The sequence below is a fragment of the Salmo salar genome, chromosome ssa05 (assembly GCF_905237065.1).
Source record: "Salmo salar chromosome ssa05, Ssal_v3.1, whole genome shotgun sequence".
In the NCBI taxonomy this organism is placed as follows: domain Eukaryota; kingdom Metazoa; phylum Chordata; class Actinopteri; order Salmoniformes; family Salmonidae; genus Salmo; species Salmo salar.
The window spans coordinates 18,053,478-18,073,770 of record NC_059446.1 but is presented as its reverse complement, the minus strand read 5'-3'; the positions used below and the strand labels follow the sequence as shown (position 1 = coordinate 18,073,770).

At 44.4% G+C, this 20,293-nt stretch overlaps 3 protein-coding genes across 3 annotated transcripts; 2 read left to right on the top strand and 1 right to left on the bottom strand.

The window, feature by feature from the left end:
• Positions 1 to 1,244: 1,244 nt before the first annotated feature.
• Positions 1,245 to 4,959, bottom strand: ints5 (integrator complex subunit 5). The gene is made up of 2 exons (XM_014198945.2): positions 4,740 to 4,959; positions 1,245 to 4,496 (listed from the first exon to the last, which is right to left on the bottom strand). The coding sequence occupies exons 1-2, from the start codon at positions 4,778 to 4,780 to the stop codon at positions 1,529 to 1,531; spliced, it is 3,009 nt and encodes a 1,002-aa protein (XP_014054420.1). The 5' UTR covers positions 4,781 to 4,959; the 3' UTR covers positions 1,245 to 1,528.
• An 87-nt stretch (positions 4,960 to 5,046) lies between these two features.
• Positions 5,047 to 9,305, top strand: LOC106604379 (phospholipase A and acyltransferase 3). Its single transcript, XM_014198944.2, has 6 exons — positions 5,047 to 5,191; positions 5,674 to 5,748; positions 6,020 to 6,128; positions 6,269 to 6,405; positions 6,689 to 6,820; positions 7,046 to 9,305. The coding sequence occupies exons 2-6, from the start codon at positions 5,734 to 5,736 to the stop codon at positions 7,169 to 7,171; spliced, it is 519 nt and encodes a 172-aa protein (XP_014054419.2). The 5' UTR covers positions 5,047 to 5,191; positions 5,674 to 5,733; the 3' UTR covers positions 7,172 to 9,305.
• A 6,543-nt stretch (positions 9,306 to 15,848) lies between these two features.
• On the top strand, positions 15,849 to 20,090 carry LOC106604378 (phospholipase A and acyltransferase 4). The gene is made up of 6 exons (XM_014198943.2): positions 15,849 to 15,987; positions 16,322 to 16,396; positions 16,668 to 16,776; positions 16,917 to 17,053; positions 17,337 to 17,468; positions 17,681 to 20,090. Exons 2-6 carry the CDS (start codon positions 16,382 to 16,384, stop codon positions 17,810 to 17,812), a joined length of 525 nt encoding a protein of 174 aa, XP_014054418.1. The 5' UTR covers positions 15,849 to 15,987; positions 16,322 to 16,381; the 3' UTR covers positions 17,813 to 20,090.
• The last annotated feature ends 203 nt before the right edge of the window (positions 20,091 to 20,293 follow it).

The following is a 20,293-nucleotide window of genomic DNA, read 5'->3' as shown; positions in this document are numbered from 1 at the left end:
GTGCATGTGTCTGCTCAAACGGTCAGAAACAGACTCCATGAGGGTGGTATGAGGGCCCGACGTCCACAGGTGGGGGTTGTGCTTACAGCCCAACACCGTGCAGGACGTTTGGCATTTGCCAGAGAACACCAAGATTGGCAAATTCGCCACTGGCGCCCTGTGCTCTTCACAGATGAAAGCAGGTTCACACTGAGCATGTGACAGACGTGACAGAGTCTGGAGACAACGTGGAGAACGTTCTGCTGCCTGCAACATCCTCCAGCATAACCGGTTTGGCGGTGGGTCAGTCATGGTGTGGGGTGGCATTTCTTTGGGGGGCCGCACAGCCCTCCATGTGCTCGCCAGAGGTAGCCTGACTGCCATTAGGTACCGAGATGAGATCCTCAGACCCCTTGTGAGACCATATGCTGGTGCGGTTGGCCCTGGGTTCCTCCTAATGCAAGACAATGCTAGACCTCTTGTGGCTGGAGTGTGTCAGCAGTTCCTGCAAGAGGAAGGCATTGATGCTATGGACTGGCCCGCCCGTTCCCCAGACCTGAATCCAATTGAGCACATCTGGGACATCATGTCTCGCTCCATCCACCAACGCCACGTTGCACCACAGACTGTCCAGGAGTTGGAGGATGCTTTAGTCCAGGTCTGGGAGGAGATCCCTCAGGAGACCATCCGCCACCTCATCAGGAGCATGCCCAGGCATTGTAGGGAGGTCATACAGGCACGTGGAGGCCACACACACTACTGAGCCTTATTTTGACTTGTTTTAAGGTCATTACATCAAAGTTGGATCAGCCTGTAGTGTGGTTTTCCACTTTAATTTTGAGTGTGACTCCAAATCCAGACCTCCATGGGTTGATAAATTGGATTTCCATTGATTATTTTTGTGTGATTTTGTTGTCAGCACATTCAACTATGTAAAGAAAAAAGTATTTAATAAGATTATTTCTTTCATTCAGATCTAGGATGTGTTGTTTAAGTGTTCCCTTTATTTTTGTGAGCAGTGTATAAGGAATTTTAAATGGTTTAAACTTTTACTTTTGATACTTAAGTACATTTTAGCAATTCCATTTACTGTTGATACTTAAGTATATTTAAAACCAAATACATTTAGACTTTTACTCAAGTAGTATTTTACTTGGTGACTTTCACTTGAGTCATTTTCTATTAAGGTATCTTTACTTTTACTCAAGTATGACAATTGAGTACTTTTTCCACCACTGACATTAAAGAGTATTTTGTGTAGACCGTTGACAATTACATCAATTTTAATATCTCACATTGTAACACAACAAAATGTGGAAAAAGTCAAGGGGTATGAATACTTTCTGAAGGCTCTGTATGCTTCAGAGTGCATACAGAACTAGATGAGTTATAGAGCAAAAACCAAACTTAGAAAACGGTAAAGCAACATCTCCACAATGACCTATATCCACACCTTCCTCATCTTTCACAATCAATCCAAGCATCCCCCTTCTTGCACCCTCTTCCTCTCCATTCATCTATCCCGCCTTCAGTTCTCTCCTTCCCTTGTTCAGAGCTGGAAACGCCAGCATAGATGCCCCAGCCGGTCAATATTCTTATGCAGGACACTGTGGATGGGCGCTACGTATCTTGCCACGTCCCCGTCCCGTGCGAAATCCCGGCAGAACAGGCCCTTCTCGGCACTAAAGACAAACTTCTGTGGCATGGGGCCATTGCCCCTCACATACTCCCACACAGCCAGGAGGAGAAGCCTCACCTCGAAGGGCGTCAGGTAGGGGAAGGCCTCGTGGACGTTGCCCAGCACGGGGGGCAGCAGCTGGCCCTCGCCCATACATGACACCAGCATGCAGGAGGCCTGGAGGTGCCAGGGGGAGTCTACTGCCAAAGGCTCTCTCGAAGCCTCCCAGTGGGCTAGCAGAGTGGCCAGCAGGCCCCGGAGCACCGCAGAACAGTAACAGAGAGCAGGACGCCCAGAAGCCACAACATGGAGTAAAGGGAAGAGGACAGGGTGGGCCTCAAAGCAGCGGCGGATGTGTATGTCGCGTTCTACAGTGGTGCGGGCGTGTTCCTCTGGCGGCCATGACAGCTCCCCGTTGGCCACGTCAGGGCAGATATACTCCACCAGCGTCACCGCCATCACTTTGGCCGCCTCAGCGTTGATGGGCGGCGGCTCGTCGGGAACGACGGAGGATTGGTGTCGGGCGCCGCCACTGTTGCCACCATTCCCAGATGGCGCGCTGCAGCACTGGACGGTGACAGCCAGCAGAGTCTGGACGTTCTGTATGACACTGGCGGCGTCGGGATGAGGCGTAACGCTGCGCTGCTTCAGACCCTTCCCTATCACCCCAGCATGGAACACAGACCACACACTGCCAGAGAAGTTGACCGTGGTGCCGAACCTGCAGTTGATGTCCAGCAGGGAGTCCCCCCGGTCAGGGGCCAAGGACGGGGAGATGGGGGTGTCCCCTCCAATGTCCTCGCTCTGCCCTCCGAACAGGTCAGCGTTTCCTTTATGTAGAGCTCCCTCCACCAGCTGCAGCAGGACACATTTGAGGGTTAGAGAGGAGTAACCTGCCAGACGGGACAGGAGGAGGACCGAACAGTTCACCGCCTCTCCTCCCTGCCCTCCGTCTCTCCACTTCCCTGCCTGTACTCTCCTCCGCAGCGCCAGGAAGAAGTGTGTGACGGCAGCCCGACAGACGAGCAGCAGGTGGGAAGGCAAGGCAGCACGGGGGAGGTGGCTGCGGGACAGGAGCCGCACGGCAGCGTGGGATACCACCGGGTCACCGTGGAGGAGCAGAGGGCAGAAATCATGGAGATGTCCCGAGACCGCTGCTCCAACCTGCACTGCCATGGAGGACTGAGGTCTCGCACCTCCTTCTCCTCCCATGCCTCCAGGACCCCTCCTCTCCTCCTCCTGTACACTCTGCATGGCGGAGGCCAGGTTGTGGAGGAGCTGGCAGAGCTGCTTGGGCCCCAGGGTGTGTGTGTGGATCTGGGCCACGCAGCGGGTCACTGCGGCAGGGATGAGGCCTGGCAGGCAGGTGGACAGGGGTGTGTGGAGCTGCCAGGCCAGGGCCAGCTGGTCTGGGTTCTGGGCCAGGGTGAGCAGCTGACAGAGGGCCTCTGTGGCCACACTGGGGCCCCTATACACAGACAGCAGACACAGCAGCTGGTGCAGCCAGAGATGGCGCTTCCTCTCCAGCCTCAATGTCTCGGCACACAGCTCTCCCACGTGTGACTGCAGCTCCTCCAGGAAGGGGACTACCCGGGGGGCCTGGGAGGAGGGAGAGTGGGGGCGGCTGTAGTAGCCGTCGTCCCCCTCTGAGCAGGTGTAGACCAGTTTGTGGAGGTGCAGCAGGAGCATCTGGAGGAGGCGGTCGCAGGCCTCCCGGACCCCCTCGTGAGGGGAAGGCGTTGGGCCGGAGATAATGACGGATGCGGGGGTGGCCGTGTCAGCGAGGAAGTGGAGGATGCGTGCCCCACCAGCAGGGCTCTGGGCGATGAGGTGAACAACCAGCCCCATCATGTTGTCTAGCTCGTCCCTGGGAAGCCCCTGTAGAACAGCCTGGAGCTGGAGCAAGACTGGAGGCCGTAGATACTCCACCAGCTCAGCAGACACGGCACCCAGCAGAGAGGGTGACAGCGCCGCCAGCTGGAGGAGGAAGGGCACTGCGCCTCGGCGGAGCTGGGCTGAGTGCTCCCAGGAGGTGGACCCAGAGCTGGGGGGTATAGTCAGGAGGCTGAGGCTTTCCTGGAACATCCTCAGCAACTCCCGCCGGATGCTGTCAGAGTGCCGCGCCGCCAGATGGCCCAGGATCCCCACCACAGAGCCGATCTTAGGCACTCGGTTGCTCTTGTCTCCCTGACCCTTGTCAGCCGTTCCGTGGGAGCAGAAGTCTTTAAGGCCACAGGCCAGGACGCGGCTGATGATGGTGCCCGGGAAAGAGGATCCGATGTGGGCCACCACCCAGTCAAAGTGGGGGGAGTGCTGCACGGAGGTGTCCAGGAGAGCGTCCACACATTGATCAGGACACCAGGCTATCATGGCCGCCAGGCACTGGGTATAGGCCTCCATGAGGGAGCGGGTAGCTGCACAGGACATCCACAGCTGCAGCAGCTCATTGAGGCTGGAGGATTGGGGAGCCGCCCTGCGACCAGCATGCTTGGAGCTCAGCTGCCCCAGCAGGTCTACAGCCCAGGTGGAGACGAGGGGAGCCCAGGCTCGGGGGTTGAGCCTGATGAACTCCGCCAGGACACCATGGACCTCTGTGATGACGTCTTCCAGGTCGGAGTCCCCGTCGCCCTCGCCGTCCGCCTCCAGATTGTGTAGAAAGGCTGATACGTGCTCGTTGTAAACGCCCCTTAAGTGCTCAAGCACCGCCCCGCGACAGGCAGGCACGGATCGTAGTAGACGCACAGCACAGCGGGCATGCTCACGGACGCTGAGTTTACGACCCTGGGCCTGGTCCACGCCACTGATGAAGGATTTGATCTCCTGGGACAGCTCCTGGGGACTACACAAAACACACACACACAATAAAAGTTCACAGTTGCAAAAAAATCTATAAACTAACAAATGTGATTCTAATTGGTATAATTTTTCTATTTTCTGACTAGAATATTTCATAAATATGCTTGAAAAATGCTGACCACAATACCCTTAGCATAATAACAGCCTTAGAACTTTTTGGTACAATAGGGAATCAGCCACATACTGTAGCTGCTAGCTGGCTAACTAGCTATGCTAAGCAACAAACCTAAATGCATTCTGCGGTGAGTGAGCGAGAGAGGTCTGCATGGTGACTGTCAGGAGAGTTCCGTCAAAAAAGCGTTCAACTTCCCAAACTGAAAATAAAACATTAACTCTCCCCGTGTAACAAGCTACGAATAACCAACTCTACACCTGAAATATTATGATATTTTTTAAGTAATGTTCAGGAAATATATCAAAAGGGCGCTCCAAAACCGGAAGTCTTTATTTTATTATTCTATCATGTTTACCGAGGGGTAATGCAGGTAAAATATATTTACTGCCATCTACTGGCCTGACACAGTACTTCGAAATCTACGTCCGCGCGCACGTTTCCAACAGAGACGCCGCTCTGATTTGTTTGCTTTTTCTGAGTCAGCTGATCGTTGACGTCAGCTTCTTGAAGTCTGTGTTCGAGGTGAAAGCAAGCAACATCGAGGGCACGACACCGAATTTACTGTAAGTATAAGAATTTAAATCTATTTCAATTATTATCTTTACAGAAATATTTGTGAGGAAGATTACAAATAACTAGTTAGCTAACTGGAGTCGAAAGTCATACCATGACACTTGACAGCACGCAAACACTGTCTCTGTTGTTGCTGTCTGTGGTCAGTTAACGTATTGTAACGACCCTGGGTTTATAAGCTCGGAAATCGACTCTGCCGTTCGAGCATGCTTTAGCGGCACAGTCGATAGCGCGCCGGACTTCGGGCTTGAAGGTCGAGGGTTCGAGACCTGCTCCCTGCCTGCTGTTTCATTACAATATCTAACAACGCAAGCTATCTGTTTCGTTGCATAATGTTTTATTATAGACACCAAAACATAGTGAAATCAGTTTCTAATTTATTTGTCAATAGATTGCCTAATATTCTGTGAGCTCGTGTGTTATGGTAACAGGCCCCCTAAATATAACCCATTGGTTTCGTTTTGACTTAAAGGGTTGAGATCGAAGCTCAGTAAAGGGAAATTAAAGCTGTGTAAAGGAAATTACAGTAACCATGGCTCCAACATTGGTAAGTAAAGTCCAGTCCTTATGTTGTGTCCTCTGTCTCTATGTAGTCTTACCTGTTTGTTTAGAACATATTTACATTTTGTTTGTACAATGCATGAGTCATGACTGAATAACTTTTTATAGTTCCCTGATCAGAGAACTTTCCCTTTCAGAACTGCATACTTGGCACTTTAACAAGATGCTGCCTAGCAACATCCCTGTATTTGCCAATACACAGATTGCTAAATCATTTTGAATGGTTTCATCATTTAAAAAACAAACATTTTTGACAGTATGATAAGAAGCCGGAGCCAGGGGATCTGATAGAGATATTCAGAGGGAACTACCAGCACTGGGCTTTGTACGTTGGTGATGGTTTTGTTGTTCACCTGGCCCCACCCTGTGAGTAATACTCTTGATATAGTGTACTCAACAATTGATATACTGTAGATATAGAGTACATGCAACTCAACACTGATGATGTCTTGTCTGTGCACCCCTCCCTTGGAACTTTCCCTCACCCATGTCTCTTTGCTCCCCAGCCGAGGGACCTGGGACCAGGGCCAACAGCATGATGTCTGTGCTCAGTGACAAGGCTAAGGTGAAGAAGGAAGAGATCTGGGATGTGGTGGGGCATGATCAGTGGTGTGTAAACAACCAGCTGGATGAGAAGTACCAGGTCAGTAGCAGTAAGTACAGTAGGGCTGTGTCCCAAATGGCACCCCATGGGGCTCTGGTCAAAAGTAATGAACTATGTAGAGAATAAGGTGCCATGTAGGACACAGCCTGAGTGATCCTGTGTGGCTCAGTTAATAGAGCATGGTGCTTGCAATGCCAGGATAGTGTTTTCCATTCCCACTGGGGCCACCCTTATAAAAATCTATGCATGCAAGTTCGCTTAGGATAAATGCATCTGCTAAATGGCATGTAGTAGTATTATTATTATTATATTATCATTATAGGTCAGACCCATACGTGAGATACTGAAGGAAGCCCAGACCTATGTGGACCAGGAGATGCCCTACTGTGTCTTCAGGGGGAACTGTGAGCACTTTGTCACAGATCTGAGATATGGGAAGGCTGAGTCTCGACAGGTAGGAACTGTGGACTGGTGCTCAACGCTAGTTGTACTGTGCTCAGCGTAGAGTCATTTTGTGAGTCGTAATAACATTCTGAACTTAGTCAAGACACACGTGAGTGTAGAGTAACTGGTGTACTTGTTGTTATACATTCAAAGCATCTATGCTGTCATACTGTTTCTGAATCAGTCATTCATTCATTCAATTCATTCAAAGTAATGTTAGTCTTTTTCTACCCAGGTTCGTCAGGCTGTGGGAATGGCTGCAATGGTGGGCTTCGGAATCCTTGCTGTTGCAGGTATCGCAGCCATCTTTGGAGGTGGAAGCAAGAAGAAGAATGAAGAAGAAGAAGAAGAATATGAGTGACCAACTGTATAATAGCTTCCTGAGCAGCCAGTCACCAATAAGCCTAAAATATATATATTTTTTAACTACAGTACTGCCATCGTCACTTGTATAATTCTGGGTTTTTCAGAAGGAAGGCTTGAGTATTTCCATAATATTTAAATTTTTTACAGTTACACAGACATGAATTGAAAGCACAAGGAGGGAAAGTGTCTTGTTATAATTCCAAGGTATACAGCCTTGGAGGGGCCATAACCTTGCAGGCTGCTAAAATAAGCTGGCTGTTTTAAAAAATGTTGTCAGTTACTTATAAGCTATGAAGTTAACCATACTAAAGTTTTAACATATTTATGTAGACTCTCTTTATAATGTGATAAAATGGTATTCTCACATCACCCCGCTCCTCCGCTCTCTCCACTGGCTTCCAGTTGAAGCTCGCATCCGCTACAAGACCATGGTGATTGCCTACTGAGCTGTGAAGGGAACGGCACCTCCATACCTTCAGGCTCTGATCAGGCCCTACACCCAAACAAGGGCACTGCGTTCATCCACCACTGGCCTGCTGGCCCCCCTACCTCTGAGGAAGCACAGTTCCCGCTCAGCCCAGTCAAAACTGTTCGCTGCTCTGGCACCCCAATGGTGGAACAAGCTCCCTCACGACGCCAGGACAGCGGAGTCAATCACCACCTTCCGGAGACACCTGAAACCCCACCTCTTTAAGGAATACCTAGGATAGGATAAAGTAATCCTTCTAACCCCCCCCTTCAAATATTTAGATGCACTATTGTAAAGTGGTTGTTCCACTGGATATCATAAGGTGAATGCACCATTTTGTAAGTCGCTCTGGATAAGAGCGTCTGCTAAATGACTTAAATGTAATGTAATGTAAATGTATTCCACTGAAGTTCTAATATTTCTATCATGAGCAAATTGTCTATAGGACCCAGGGCTCTCAAGTGGCACAGCCGTCCAAGGCACTGCATCTCAGTGCTAGAGACATCACTACAAACCCTGGTTCGATTCCAGGCTGTATTACAACCGGCGCACAATTGGACCAGCGTCGTCAGGGTTAGGTTTTGGCCAAATGAGAATTTTTTCTTAATTGACTTGCCTCGTTAAATAAAAAAATAAAAGGACCCACAGAATTACTCCTGGTTAGGGTTGAAGTGGATACATCTAATGCTGCTTATATCGCTTTGTAATGACTGACAGCGTTATGAACAGGTGCAGGTGCCTCAAAGCTGGGACCGAGAGACTAAAAAGCAGCTTCTATCTCAAGTCCATCAGACTGTTAAATAGCCATCAGTAGCACCTTAGAGACTGCTGCCCAAAATACATACACTTGAAATCACTGGAAACATTAATAATGGAACACTGGTCACTTTAATAATGTTGTCATATTTTTCATTACTCATCTCATATGTATATTCTACTGTATCTTAGTGTATTCCGCTCCGACATTGCTCGTCCAAATATTTATATATTCTTAATTCCATTACTTTACTTTGGATTTGTGTCCATTGTGTGTATTGTTGTGAAATTGTTAAGATATTACTTGTTAGATATTACTGCACTGTTGGAGCTAGAAACAAAAGCATTTTGCTACACTTGCAATAACATCTGCTAAACATGAGTATGTGACCAATAAAATTTGATTTGATTTGAACAAAATCATACTTTATTTTTTATTTTTTATGTTGGATTGAAAAGATTTGAAATCTTAACTGTGTTTGATCTTTAAAAACTTCAGTTTGAAGAGTTTGTTTATTAAATATATTGATAAACTGAACCTTATTAGCATTTTAGCTAAGTCGATTAAGTCTTGACATCCTCTTTGATATGTTTTGATAGGTTTGGTTTTTGAGCTTGAACTATTATTAATTATTAGTTATGAAAGAGACATGAGGGGTGCCGTAATGAAGCCTGGGAGGGGCTGAGTGCAGGGAACAGTCACGTGGCAGTACTGATAAGGGGAGGAACCGTTTAAGGCCCAGATCACTCAGCTCCTTGCCTAGAAATAATGATGCAATGTTTGGCGATAACGAGGAGACTCCACCCAAAGTGGGGTATGTATACTACCAAGGGTGAAACCATGTTTTTTGTTTAATGCAGCTGTACTGACCCTCTGGGAAGAATAAACTTGGTTTAAAGCTTTCATAGTGTCCAGTGAGTTTGTACTCTGAAAATTAGAAGCTAACAGTTTGTACATGTTTTTATAAACATTGTTTGGTCTCTAATAGGTTTGGGGTCTACTTAACTTATACTTGTCTTAGGAAACAAAAGAAACACCTCTGTTGGCCCACTGTAAGTCCCACAAGGAACTTCAGTGGATTTGGATGTTGACTCTTGGCAGAAAGTAGAAATTGTTCTGAATATCTTTGTAAAACAGTGCACACCCTTTCACATAAAACACACACGGTGTATTTTGTCATGGTTTATTTAGGAATTGTTCACATGGTGCACAAGAATCCGCCTTTATAAAACAATGCATCTGATTTGACTGTCTTCCTCTCCCATATGGACTTCCCTCCCTCACACCCACAACATATTTAAAAATCACAGCACAGCTCGTCTGACCATATAACACCAGTAAATAGTGCTGCCATCAAACAAAGGCACAAACAGAACCTTCCCTTGACCCACCCAACTCTAACAAGATAGTTGATGGGCAGAATTATTTTGCACTTTATGATTTGATATTAAATAGCTAAGTGACTCCATAAATATATTGGAGGAATCTACAGGTAAAATTGCATGATAACACTGTCCATGTTCAATAGTTTGGCTTCAAGTCAGTCAACCCACCACCACTAATAATAAGAACTGATTGGCTCCGAGGGGATGTAGCCGGGTCTATATTATTCATCTGAAAACAGTGAAGTGCAGTTCATCAACAGAGACCAGGGCCACGTTCAGTAGGCAAACGTTGAAGATAGAAATATCATGAATAGACCTGACATGATTCCTTATTCTATGCAAGAGGCATGTTTGTTCTACATAACATATTTCTATCTGTTCCACAACGTTGTGCGTCGCTGAACGTGTCCCAGCATTACCCTTCAGGGAAGTACCATATGTTGTTTGGTAGGTAAGTCACATATACAGACCCATGCATGAAGACTATCAGTCTTATTTCTGCAGTGTGACAGCTCATATAAAACATTCATAACCCATTTATGCGTATATGTCAAATAAACATTCAGCATATACACACACTTTATATATTTTTTAAGAGACTATTTGACTTGAGCCTGTTTGAATCTGTTTATAATTGTATAATTAGCCTAACAGTAGTAATTATCCTGTTATGGGTCAGTTGGAATGATCGATATGCATTGTATTTGGGCACAGGTAAAGTACAAAGGCTGAGTAGCAGAATGATTCCATGAGGGTTGAATAGGAGCCATGTGTCTGGGGTTACAGCTGATGGAGCCTAATTACTGTTCTAGAGCACTGTCTAATATCCTTAGTTTTATATCATTATATACTCTTAGTATGAATATATACATCTTTGATATTCTTGGAGAATGAAAGTAGTGTTAAGTTTCAGCTCTTTGTGCATGAGAAGTGTAATTATTTAGTGGACTGCAGTCGACTGTAGGAGTGTGTACTCCCAATAACTAAGGCACGGAGGAGCAGGAAGGTTCCGGACTCAGGCTGGGACACGAGAACACCAAGAGGAGGAACAGACTCAGTTCCTGTCCAGCAACAGAGACTGATTATTTATCATAGAAATACAAGGAGGTGACTCCGCCTAGTCGGAAGGTTTACAGTGCATTCAAAAAGTTTTCAGACCCCTTGACTTAAAAAAAAAAAGGACATTACAGCCTTATTCAAAAATTTAACAAATAGTTTTTTCCCCCCTCAATCTACACACACTGTCCCATAATGACAAAGCAAAAACAGGTTTTTAGACATTTTTGCAAATGTATTTAAAATAAACTACGGAAATATCACGTTTACAAGTATTCAGACCCTTTACTCAGTACTTTGTTGAAGCACCTTTGGCAGCGTTTACAACATCGAGTCTTCTTGGGTATGACGCTACAAGCTTGGCACACCTGGATTTGGGGAGTTTCTCCCATTCTTCTCTGCAGATCCTCTCAAGCTCTGTCAGGTTGGATGGGGAGTGTCTCTGCACAGCTATATTCAGGTCTCTCTAGAGATGTTCGATCGGGTTCAAGTCCGGGCTCTGGCTGGGCAACTCAAGGACATTCAGAGACTTGACTCCTGTGTTGTCTTGGCTGTGTGCTTAGGGTCGTTGTCCTGTTGTAAGGTGAACCTTTGTCCCAGTCTGTGGTCCTGAGCGCTCTGTAGCAGGTTTTCATCAAGGATCGCTCTGTAATTTGCTCTGTTCATCTTTGCCTCGATCCTGACTAGTCTCCCAGTCCCTGCCATTGAAAAACATCCCCACAGCATGATGCTGCCACCACCATGCTTCACCGTAGGGATGGTGCCAGGTTTCCTCCAGACGTGCCGCTTGGCATTCAGGCCAAAGAGTTCAATCTTGGTTTCATCAGACCAGAGAATCTTGTTTGGTTTTTGCTCTGACATGGACTTTCAACTGTGGGACCTTATATTGACAGATGTGTTCTTTTCCAAATCATGTCCAAACAATTTAATTTACCACAGGTGGACTCCAATCATGTTGTAGAAACATCTCAAGGATGATCAATGGGAACAGGATGCACCTGAGCTCAATTTCGAGTCTCATAGCAAAGGATCTGAATGATAACTGTAACAAGGTATTTCTGTTATTTATTTATAATTTTTTTGCAAAAAATTCTAAAAACCTTTTTTCGTTTTGTCATTATGAGGTATTGTTTGTAGATTGATAAGGAATAGTTTTTATTTAAACCATTTTAGAATAAGGCTGTAATGTAACAATATTTTGAAAAGGTCAAGGGGTCTGAATACTTTCCGAATGCACTGTATGTATGTCCAGTGGTGGAAAAAGTACTCAATTGTCATTGTAAAGATACCTTAATAGAAAATGACTAAAGTGAAAGTCACCCAGTAAAATAGTACTTGAGTAAAAGTCTAAAAGTATTTGGTTTTAAATATACTTAAGTATCAAATGTAAATGGAATTGCTCAAATGTACTAAAGTATCAAAAGTAAAAGCATAAATCATTTAAAATTCTTCATATTAAGCAATTTCCTTGTTTTGTTTTTTTGTCGACAGATAGCCGGGGGCACACTCCAACAAACAAAGCATTTGTGTTTAGTGAGTCCGCCAGATCAGAGGCAGTAGGAATGACCAGGGACGTTCTCTTGATAAGTGTGTGAATTGGACCGTTTTCGTGTCAAAATGTAACAGGTACTTTTGGGTGTCAGGGAAAATGTATGGAGAGAGAATAACAAGCAGCCTGATGACCTAGAGGCTGGAGAGGTGCACACGTGACAGTAGTAAAGTACAGATACCCCAAGAGTTCCATCAAACAAGGCAGACATCGTTCAACTTCCCAAACTGAAAATAGAACATGAACAACTCTCCCCTAGCAACAAGCTACGAATAATCAACTCAAGACCTGAAATATTATGATATTTTTTAAGTAACGTTCAGGAAAAATATCAAAAGGACACTCCAAAAGCAGGCTTTATTTTCTTCTTCTACTGTGTCTTTGAGGGGTAATGCAGAACAATATATTTACTGTCATCTACTGGCCTGACAGAGTACTTTGAAACGCACGTCATTGAGCACGTTCCCAACAGAGACGCCCCTCGGATTTGTTTGCTTTTTTTCCAGAGTCAGCTGATCGTTGACGTCTGATGCTTTTTGGCTGATCCATTTGTGGTTTCAGGGTGAAAACAGAGTTGGGTGCTGTGGAATCGGTGAGGGTAACCAGAAGTGGTCTTGTGATAATTGTTTGTGTTTCTGCTGGTCAGAGGGAGTAGGCGCTCCGCGTTAAACGAATGGGGGCAAGAGATGTGAATTGTTTTGCTCTCAAGAAAAAGGCGCCATTGAAAGTAGTGGTTACTGGGGTAGCGATAAATGTAAAAGTTGACCAACTGAAAGGGAAGATTCCCGGTATTTGTGATACTCGTCGTTTGGTACGTCGCAAACAGGGTGTCGTGAGTGCTGAAACAGAAAAGTCGTTGTCTGTTTTTTTAAATGTTGATGTTGAGTCTTTTCCCGACAAAGTGATGTTAGGATATATAAGTTATCGCATACAAGCTTTTGTGCCAAATACATTACGTTGTTACAGGTGTCGAGCTTTTGGGAAAGTAGTGGTATGTGTTAATTTTAGGGGTGCCCATGGGGCTGGGGATCAAAAATGTCCCGTGCGAGAGAAGCAGGTTGAGGTTTTCAGGGTTAGAGTAGTGAGGAAGTTGTCATATGCTGAGGCCGTGAAGAAAGTAGAGGAAGATGGGTCAAGGAGGAGAGATCCTGATAGGAGTGGTGTGAGTAGTAGGTCTGTACCAGTACAGAGGGATAAGCCAACAAATTATATAAACTCAGCAAAAAAAGAAACGTCCTCTCACTGTCAAGTGCGTTTATTTTCAGCAAATTTAACATGTGTAAATATTTGTGTGAACATAACAAGATTCAACAACTAAGACATAAAATGAACAAGTTCCACAGACATGTGACTAACAGAAATGGAATAATGTGTCCCTGAACAAAGTGCATCTCTGCAGTGCATCTCCTCCTCATGGACTGCACCAGATTTGCCAGTTCTTGCCTTGAGATGTTACCCCACTCTTCCACCAAGGCACCTGCAAGTTCCCAGACATTTCTGGGGGGAATGGCCCCATCCCTCACCCTCCGATCCAACAGGTCCCAGACGTGCTCAATGGGATTGAGATCCGGGCTCTTCACTGGCCATGGCAGAACACTGACATACCTGTCTTGCAGATAATCACGCACAGAACGAGCAGTATGGCTGGTGGCATTGTCTTGCTGGAGGCTCATGTCAGGATTTGCCTGCAGGAAGGGTACCACATGAGGGAGGAGGATGTCTTCCCTGTAACGCACAGCGTTGAGATTGCCTGCAATGACAACAAGCTCAGTCCGTTGATGCTGTGACACACCGCCCCAGACCATGACGGGCCCTCCACCTCCAAATTGATCCCGCTCCAGAGTACAAGCCTCGGTGTAACGCTCATTCCTTCGACGATAAACGCGAATCCGACCATCACCCCTGGTGAGGCAAAACCACGACTCGTCAGTGAAGAGCATTTTTTGCCAGTCCTGTCTGGTCCAGCGACGGTGGGTTTGTGCCCACAGGCGAAATTGTTGCCGGTGATGTCTAGTGAGGACCTGCCTTACAACAGGTCTACAAGCCCTCAGTCCAGCCTCTCTCAGACTATTGCGGACAGTCTGAGCACTGATGGAGGGATTGTGCGTTCCTGGTGTAACTCGGGCAGTTGTTGTTGCCATCCTGTACCTGTTCCCGCAGGTGTGATGTTCGGATGTACCGATCCTGTGCAGGTGTTATTACACGTGGTCTCCCACTGCGAGGACAATCAGCTGTCCGTCCTGCCTCCCTGTAGCGCTGTCTTAGGCGTCTCACAGTACGGACATTGCAAGCCCTCATGCCTCCTTGCAGCATGCCTAAGGCACCTGGGCATCTTTCTTTTGGTGTTTTTCAGAGTCGGTAGAAAGGCCTCTTTTGTGTCCTACGTTTTCATAACTGTGACTTTAATTGCCTACCGTCTGTAAGCTGTTAGTGTCTTAATGACCGTTCCACAGGTGCATGTTCATTAATTGTTTATGGTTCATTGAACAAGCATGGGAAACAGTGTTTAAACCCTTTACAATGAAGATCTGTGAAGTTATTTGGATTTTTACCAATTATCTTTGAAAGACAGGGTCTTGAAAAAGGGCCGTTTATTTTTTTGCTGATTTTATGTTTCAGTAAGATTGGATCTTTAGAATTTATAACAATGGTTATCAACTGTACTGCAGGGATGGAACGTAAAGTCACAAAAAATGTCAGTTGTGGTGGCAGCTGCAGAGAGGTATTTGGGTGTGCAAGACTTGACATCAGCATACCACCTTGCATCCCACTGCTGGCTTGCTTCTGAAGCTAAACAGGGTTGGTGTTCGTCAGTCCCTAGATGGGAGACTAGATGCTGCTGGAAGTGGTGTAGGAGGGCCAGTAGGAGGCACTCTTTCCTCTGGTCTAAAAAAATATCTCAATGCCCCAGGATGGTGATTGCCCTGTGAAGGGTGCCGTCTTTCGGCTGGGACGTTAAACGGGTGTCCTGACTCTCTGGGGTCACAAAATATCCTATGGCACTTATTGTAAGAGTAGGGGTGTTAACCCTAGTGTCCTGGCTAAATACCCATCTGGCACTCATACCATCACGGTCAACTAATCAGCCCCAGTTTACAATTGGTTCATTCAACTCCCCTGTAACTATGCCCCAAGTTGTTGCTGTAAATGACAATGTGTTCTCAGTCAGCTTACCTGGTAAAATAACTGTTAAATTAAAAATACATTTTTAAAAATCAGAGGAGTTACAGGGTGGGTTAAGTGGTGGTGTCCCATCCTTTCAAGTTGTTGACCTGAGGAAGGACTAAATAGATTTAAATAGTGGAGTAGGGTGGTGTTATTTTTTATTATTATGTTATTTTTGTATTTTTTTGTGAGTGTAGTGTTAGATGGTAGGATAATTGTTTATTTATTTTTTCAAGCAAAGTATAAGTGAGTTGTACTCCAGTGTAGTAGGTGGCGGTAATGAAACATTTATTGGATGCCAACCGCCGTTAAACCTCATCGAAGAAGAAGTTAAACCTCATCCAGGAAGAAAAAGAAGTTGACGTCTGATTTTTAGTTCTGTGTTCGAAGTGAAAGTAAGAAACATCGAGGCCACGACACCGAACTTACTGTAAGTTATAAGAATTTATATGTATTTCAATTATTATCTTTACAGAAATACTTGTGAGGAAGATTACAAATAGCTGGTTAGCTAACTGGAGTCGAAAGTCATACCATGACTCTTGACAGCACGCAAACACTGTCTCTGTTGTTGCTGTCTGTGGTCAGTTAGCTAGCAATCTATTTCGTTGCATAATTCATATTTTTATAGACACCAAAACACAGTGAAATGAGATCAGTGTTGAATTTATTTGCCAATTGTTTGATTAATAATTTGTGAGTTTATGTGTTATGAAAACAGGCCCCTTTTAAATATAACCCATTGGTTTCGTTTTGACTTAAAGGGTTGAGATCGAAGCTCAGTAAAGGGAAATTAAAGCTGTGTAAAGGAAATTACAGTAACCATGGCTCCAACATTGGTAAGTAAAGTCCAGTCCTTATGTTGTGTCCTCTGTCTCTATGTAGTCTTACCTGTTTGTTTAGAACATATTTACATTTTGTTTGTACAATGCATGAGTCATGACTGAAGAACTTTTTATAGTTCCCTGATCAGAGAACTTTCCCTTTCAGAACTGCATACTTGGCACTTTAACAAGATGCTGCCTAGCAACATCCCTGTATTTGCCAATACACAGATTGCTAAATCATTTTGAATGGTTTCATCATTTAAAAAACAAACATTTTTGACAGTATGATAAGAAGCCGGAGCCAGGGGATCTGATAGAGATATTCAGAGGGAACTACCAGCACTGGGCTTTGTACGTTGGTGATGGTTTTGTTGTTCACCTGGCCCCACCCTGTGAGTAATACTCTTGATATAGTGTACTCAACAATTGATATACTGTAGATATAGAGTACATGCAACTCCACACTGATGATGTCTTGTCTGTGCACCCCTCCCTTGGAACTTTCCCTCACCCATGTCTCTTTGCTCCCCAGCCGAGGGACCTGGGACCAGGGCCAACAGCATGATGTCTGTGCTCAGTGACAAGGCTAAGGTGAAGAAGGAAGAGATCTGGGATGTGGTGGGGCATGATCAGTGGTGTGTAAACAACCAGCTGGATGAGAAGTACCAGGTCAGTAGCAGTAAGTACAGTAGGGCTGTGTCCCAAATGGCACCCCATGGGGCTCTGGTCAAAAGTAATGAACTATGTAGAGAATAAGGTGCCATGTAGGACACAGCCTGAGTGATCCTGTGTGGCTCAGTTAATAGAGCATGGTGCTTGCAATGCCAGGATAGTGTTTTCCATTCCCACTGGGGCCACCCTTATAAAAATCTATGCATGCAAGTTCGCTTAGGATAAATGCATCTGCTAAATGGCATGTAGTAGTATTATTATTATTATATTATCATTATAGGTCAGACCCATACGTGAGATACTGAAGGAAGCCCAGAGCTATGTGGACCAGGAGATGCCCTACTGTGTCTTCAGGGGGAACTGTGAGCACTTTGTCACAGATCTGAGATATGGGAAGGCTGAGTCTCGACAGGTAGGAACTGTGGACTGGTGCTCAACGCTAGTTGTACTGTGCTCAGCGTAGAGTCATTTTGTGAGTCTTAATAACATTCTGAACTTAGTCAAGACACACGTGAGTGTAGAGTAACTGGTGTACTTGTTGTTATACATTCAAAGCATCTATGCTGTGATACTGTTTCTGAATCAGTCATTCATTCAAAGTAATGTTAGTCTTTTTCTACCCAGGTTCGTCAGGCTGTGGAAACTGTGGGAATGGCTGCAATGGTGGGCTTCGGAGTCCTTGCTGTTGCAGGTATCGCAGCGGCCATCTTTGGAGGTGGAAGCAAAAAGAAGAATGAAGAAGAAGAATATAAATGACTAACTGTATAATAGCTTCCTGAGCAGCCAGTCACCAATAAGCCTAATAGAGATTAATTATTTAACTACAGTACTGCCATCGTCACTTTGTATAATTCTGGGTTTTTCAGAAGGAAGGGTTGAGTATTTCCATAATATCTTTTTTTTTTACAGTTACACAGACATGAATGGAAAGGAGGAAAGTTGTCTGGTTATAATTCCAAGGTATACAGCCTTGGAGGTGCCATAACCTTGCAGGCTGCTAGACTATGCTAGCTGTTTTTAAAAAAAAATGTCAGTTACTTATAAGCAGTGGTGGGAAAAGTACCCAGTTGTCATACTTGAGTAAAAGTAAAGATAACTTAATAGAAAATTACTCAAGTGAAAGTCACCCAGTAAAATACTACTTTAGTAAAAGTTTAAAAGTATTTGGCTTTTAAATATACTGAAGTATAAAAAGTAAATGTCATGGCTAAAATGTACTTAAGTATCAAAAGTAAAAGTATAAATTATTTCAAATTCCTTATATTAAGGAAACCAGATGGCATAATTTTCTGGTTTTTTAAATTTACGGATAGCTAGGGGCATGCTCCAATACTCAGACATAATTTACAAACGAAGCATGTGTTTAGTGAGTCAACCAGATCAGAGGCAGTAGGGATGTTCTCTTGATAAGTGTGTGAATTAGACAATTTTCTTGTCCTGCTAAGCATTCAAAATGTAATGAGTGCTTTTGGGTGTCAGGGAAACTGTATGGAGTAAAAAGTACATCAATTTCTTTAGGAATGTAATGAAGTAAAAGTTGTTGTACATAAATAGTGAAGGACAGATATCCTAAAAAATGACTTAAGAAGTACTTTGAAGTATTTTTACTTAGCTTATATGTTTTCAACTCTCTAGAGACAGCAGGAGCGGTAGAGATACTCTCAATGATCGGCTATGAAAAGCCAACTGACATTTACTCTTGAGGTGCTGACTTGTTGCACCCTCGACAACTACTGTGATTATTATTATTTGACCATGCTGGTCATTTATGAACATTTGAACATCTTGGCCATGTTCTGTTATAATCTCCACCCTGCACAGCCAGAAGAGGACTGGCCACCCCTCATAGCCTGGTTCCTCTCTGTTTCTTCCTAGGTTTTGGCCTTTCTAGGGAGTTTTTCCTAGCCACCGTGCATTGCTTGCTGTTTGGGGTTTTAGGCTGGGTTTCTGTACAGCACTTTGAGATATCAGCTGATGTAAGAAGGGCTATATAAATAAATTTGATTTGGTGTAAAGTACCTATGAAGTTTCCATATTAAAGATTTAACATATTTATGTAGACTTAGATCTCTTTATAATGGGATAAAATGGTATTCCACTGAAGTTCTAATATTTCTATCATGAAGAAAATTGTCTATAGGACCCAGGGCTCTCGAGTGGCACAGCCGTCCAAGGCACTGCATCTCAGTGCTAGAGACATCACTACAAACCCTGGTTCGATTCCAGGCTGTATTACAACCGGCGCACAATTGGACCAGCGTCGTCAGGGTTAGGGTTTGGCCAAATAAGAATTTGTTCTTAACTGACTTGCCTCGTTAAATAAAAAAAATAAAAGGACCCATAGAACTACTCCCTATTTATATATTCTTAATTCCATTACTTTACTTTGGATTTGTGTCCATTGTGTGTATTGTTGTGAAATTGTTAAGATATTACTTGTTAGATATTACTGCACTGTTGGAGCTAGAAACAAAAGCATTTTGCTACACTTGCAATAACATCTGCTAAACATGAGTATGTGACCAATAAAATTTGATTTGATTTGAACAAAATCATACTTTTAAAAAAAAAAATTTGTTGGATTGAAAAGATTTGAAATCTTAACTGTGTTTGATCTTTAAAAACTTCAGTTTGAAGAGTTTGTTTATTAAATATATTGATAAACTGAACCTTATTAGCATTTTAGCTAAGTCGATTAAGTCTTGACATCCTCTTTGATATGTTTTGATAGGTTTGGTTTTTGAGCTTGAACTATTATTAATTATTAGTTATGAAAGAGACATGAGGGGTGCCGTAATGAAGCCTGGGAGGGGCTGAGTGCAGGGAACAGTCACGTGGCAGTACTGATAAGGGGAGGAACCGTTTAAGGCCCAGATCACTCAGCTCCTTGCCTAGAAATAATGATGCAATGTTTGGCGATAACGAGGAGACTCCACCCAAAGTGGGGTATGTATACTACCAAGGGTGAAACCATGTTTTTGTTTAATGCAGCTGTACTGACCCTCTGGGAAGAATAAACTTGGTTTAAAGCTTTCATAGTGTCCAGTGAGTTTGTACTCTGAAAATTAGAAGCTAACAGTTTGTACATGTTTTTATAAACATTGTTTGGTCTCTAATAGGTTTGGGGTCTACTTAACTTATACTTGTCTTAGGAAACAAAAGAAACACCTCTGTTGGCCCACTGTAAGTCCCACAAGGAACTTCAGTGGATTTGGATGTTGACTCTTGGCAGAAAGT

What these genes read in the sequence shown, in the direction of transcription:
- ints5 (XM_014198945.2), bottom strand. Translation starts at nt 4,780, where the DNA reads ATGCAGACCTCTCTCGCTCACTCACCGCAGAATGCATTTAG. An exon ending in TCACCGCAGAATGCATTTAG is followed by an intron (nt 4,497 to 4,739) that starts GTTTGTTGCTTA and finishes TGTTTTGTGTAG; the next exon opens with TCCCCAGGAGCTGTCCCAGG.
- LOC106604379 (XM_014198944.2), top strand. An exon ending in TGTTCACCTGGCCCCACCCT is followed by an intron (nt 6,129 to 6,268) that starts GTGAGTAATACT and finishes TTTGCTCCCCAG; the next exon opens with CCGAGGGACCTGGGACCAGG. An exon ending in AGCTGGATGAGAAGTACCAG is followed by an intron (nt 6,406 to 6,688) that starts GTCAGTAGCAGT and finishes TTATCATTATAG; the next exon opens with GTCAGACCCATACGTGAGAT.
- LOC106604378 (XM_014198943.2), top strand. An exon ending in TGTTCACCTGGCCCCACCCT is followed by an intron (nt 16,777 to 16,916) that starts GTGAGTAATACT and finishes TTTGCTCCCCAG; the next exon opens with CCGAGGGACCTGGGACCAGG. An exon ending in GGAAGGCTGAGTCTCGACAG is followed by an intron (nt 17,469 to 17,680) that starts GTAGGAACTGTG and finishes TTTTCTACCCAG; the next exon opens with GTTCGTCAGGCTGTGGAAAC.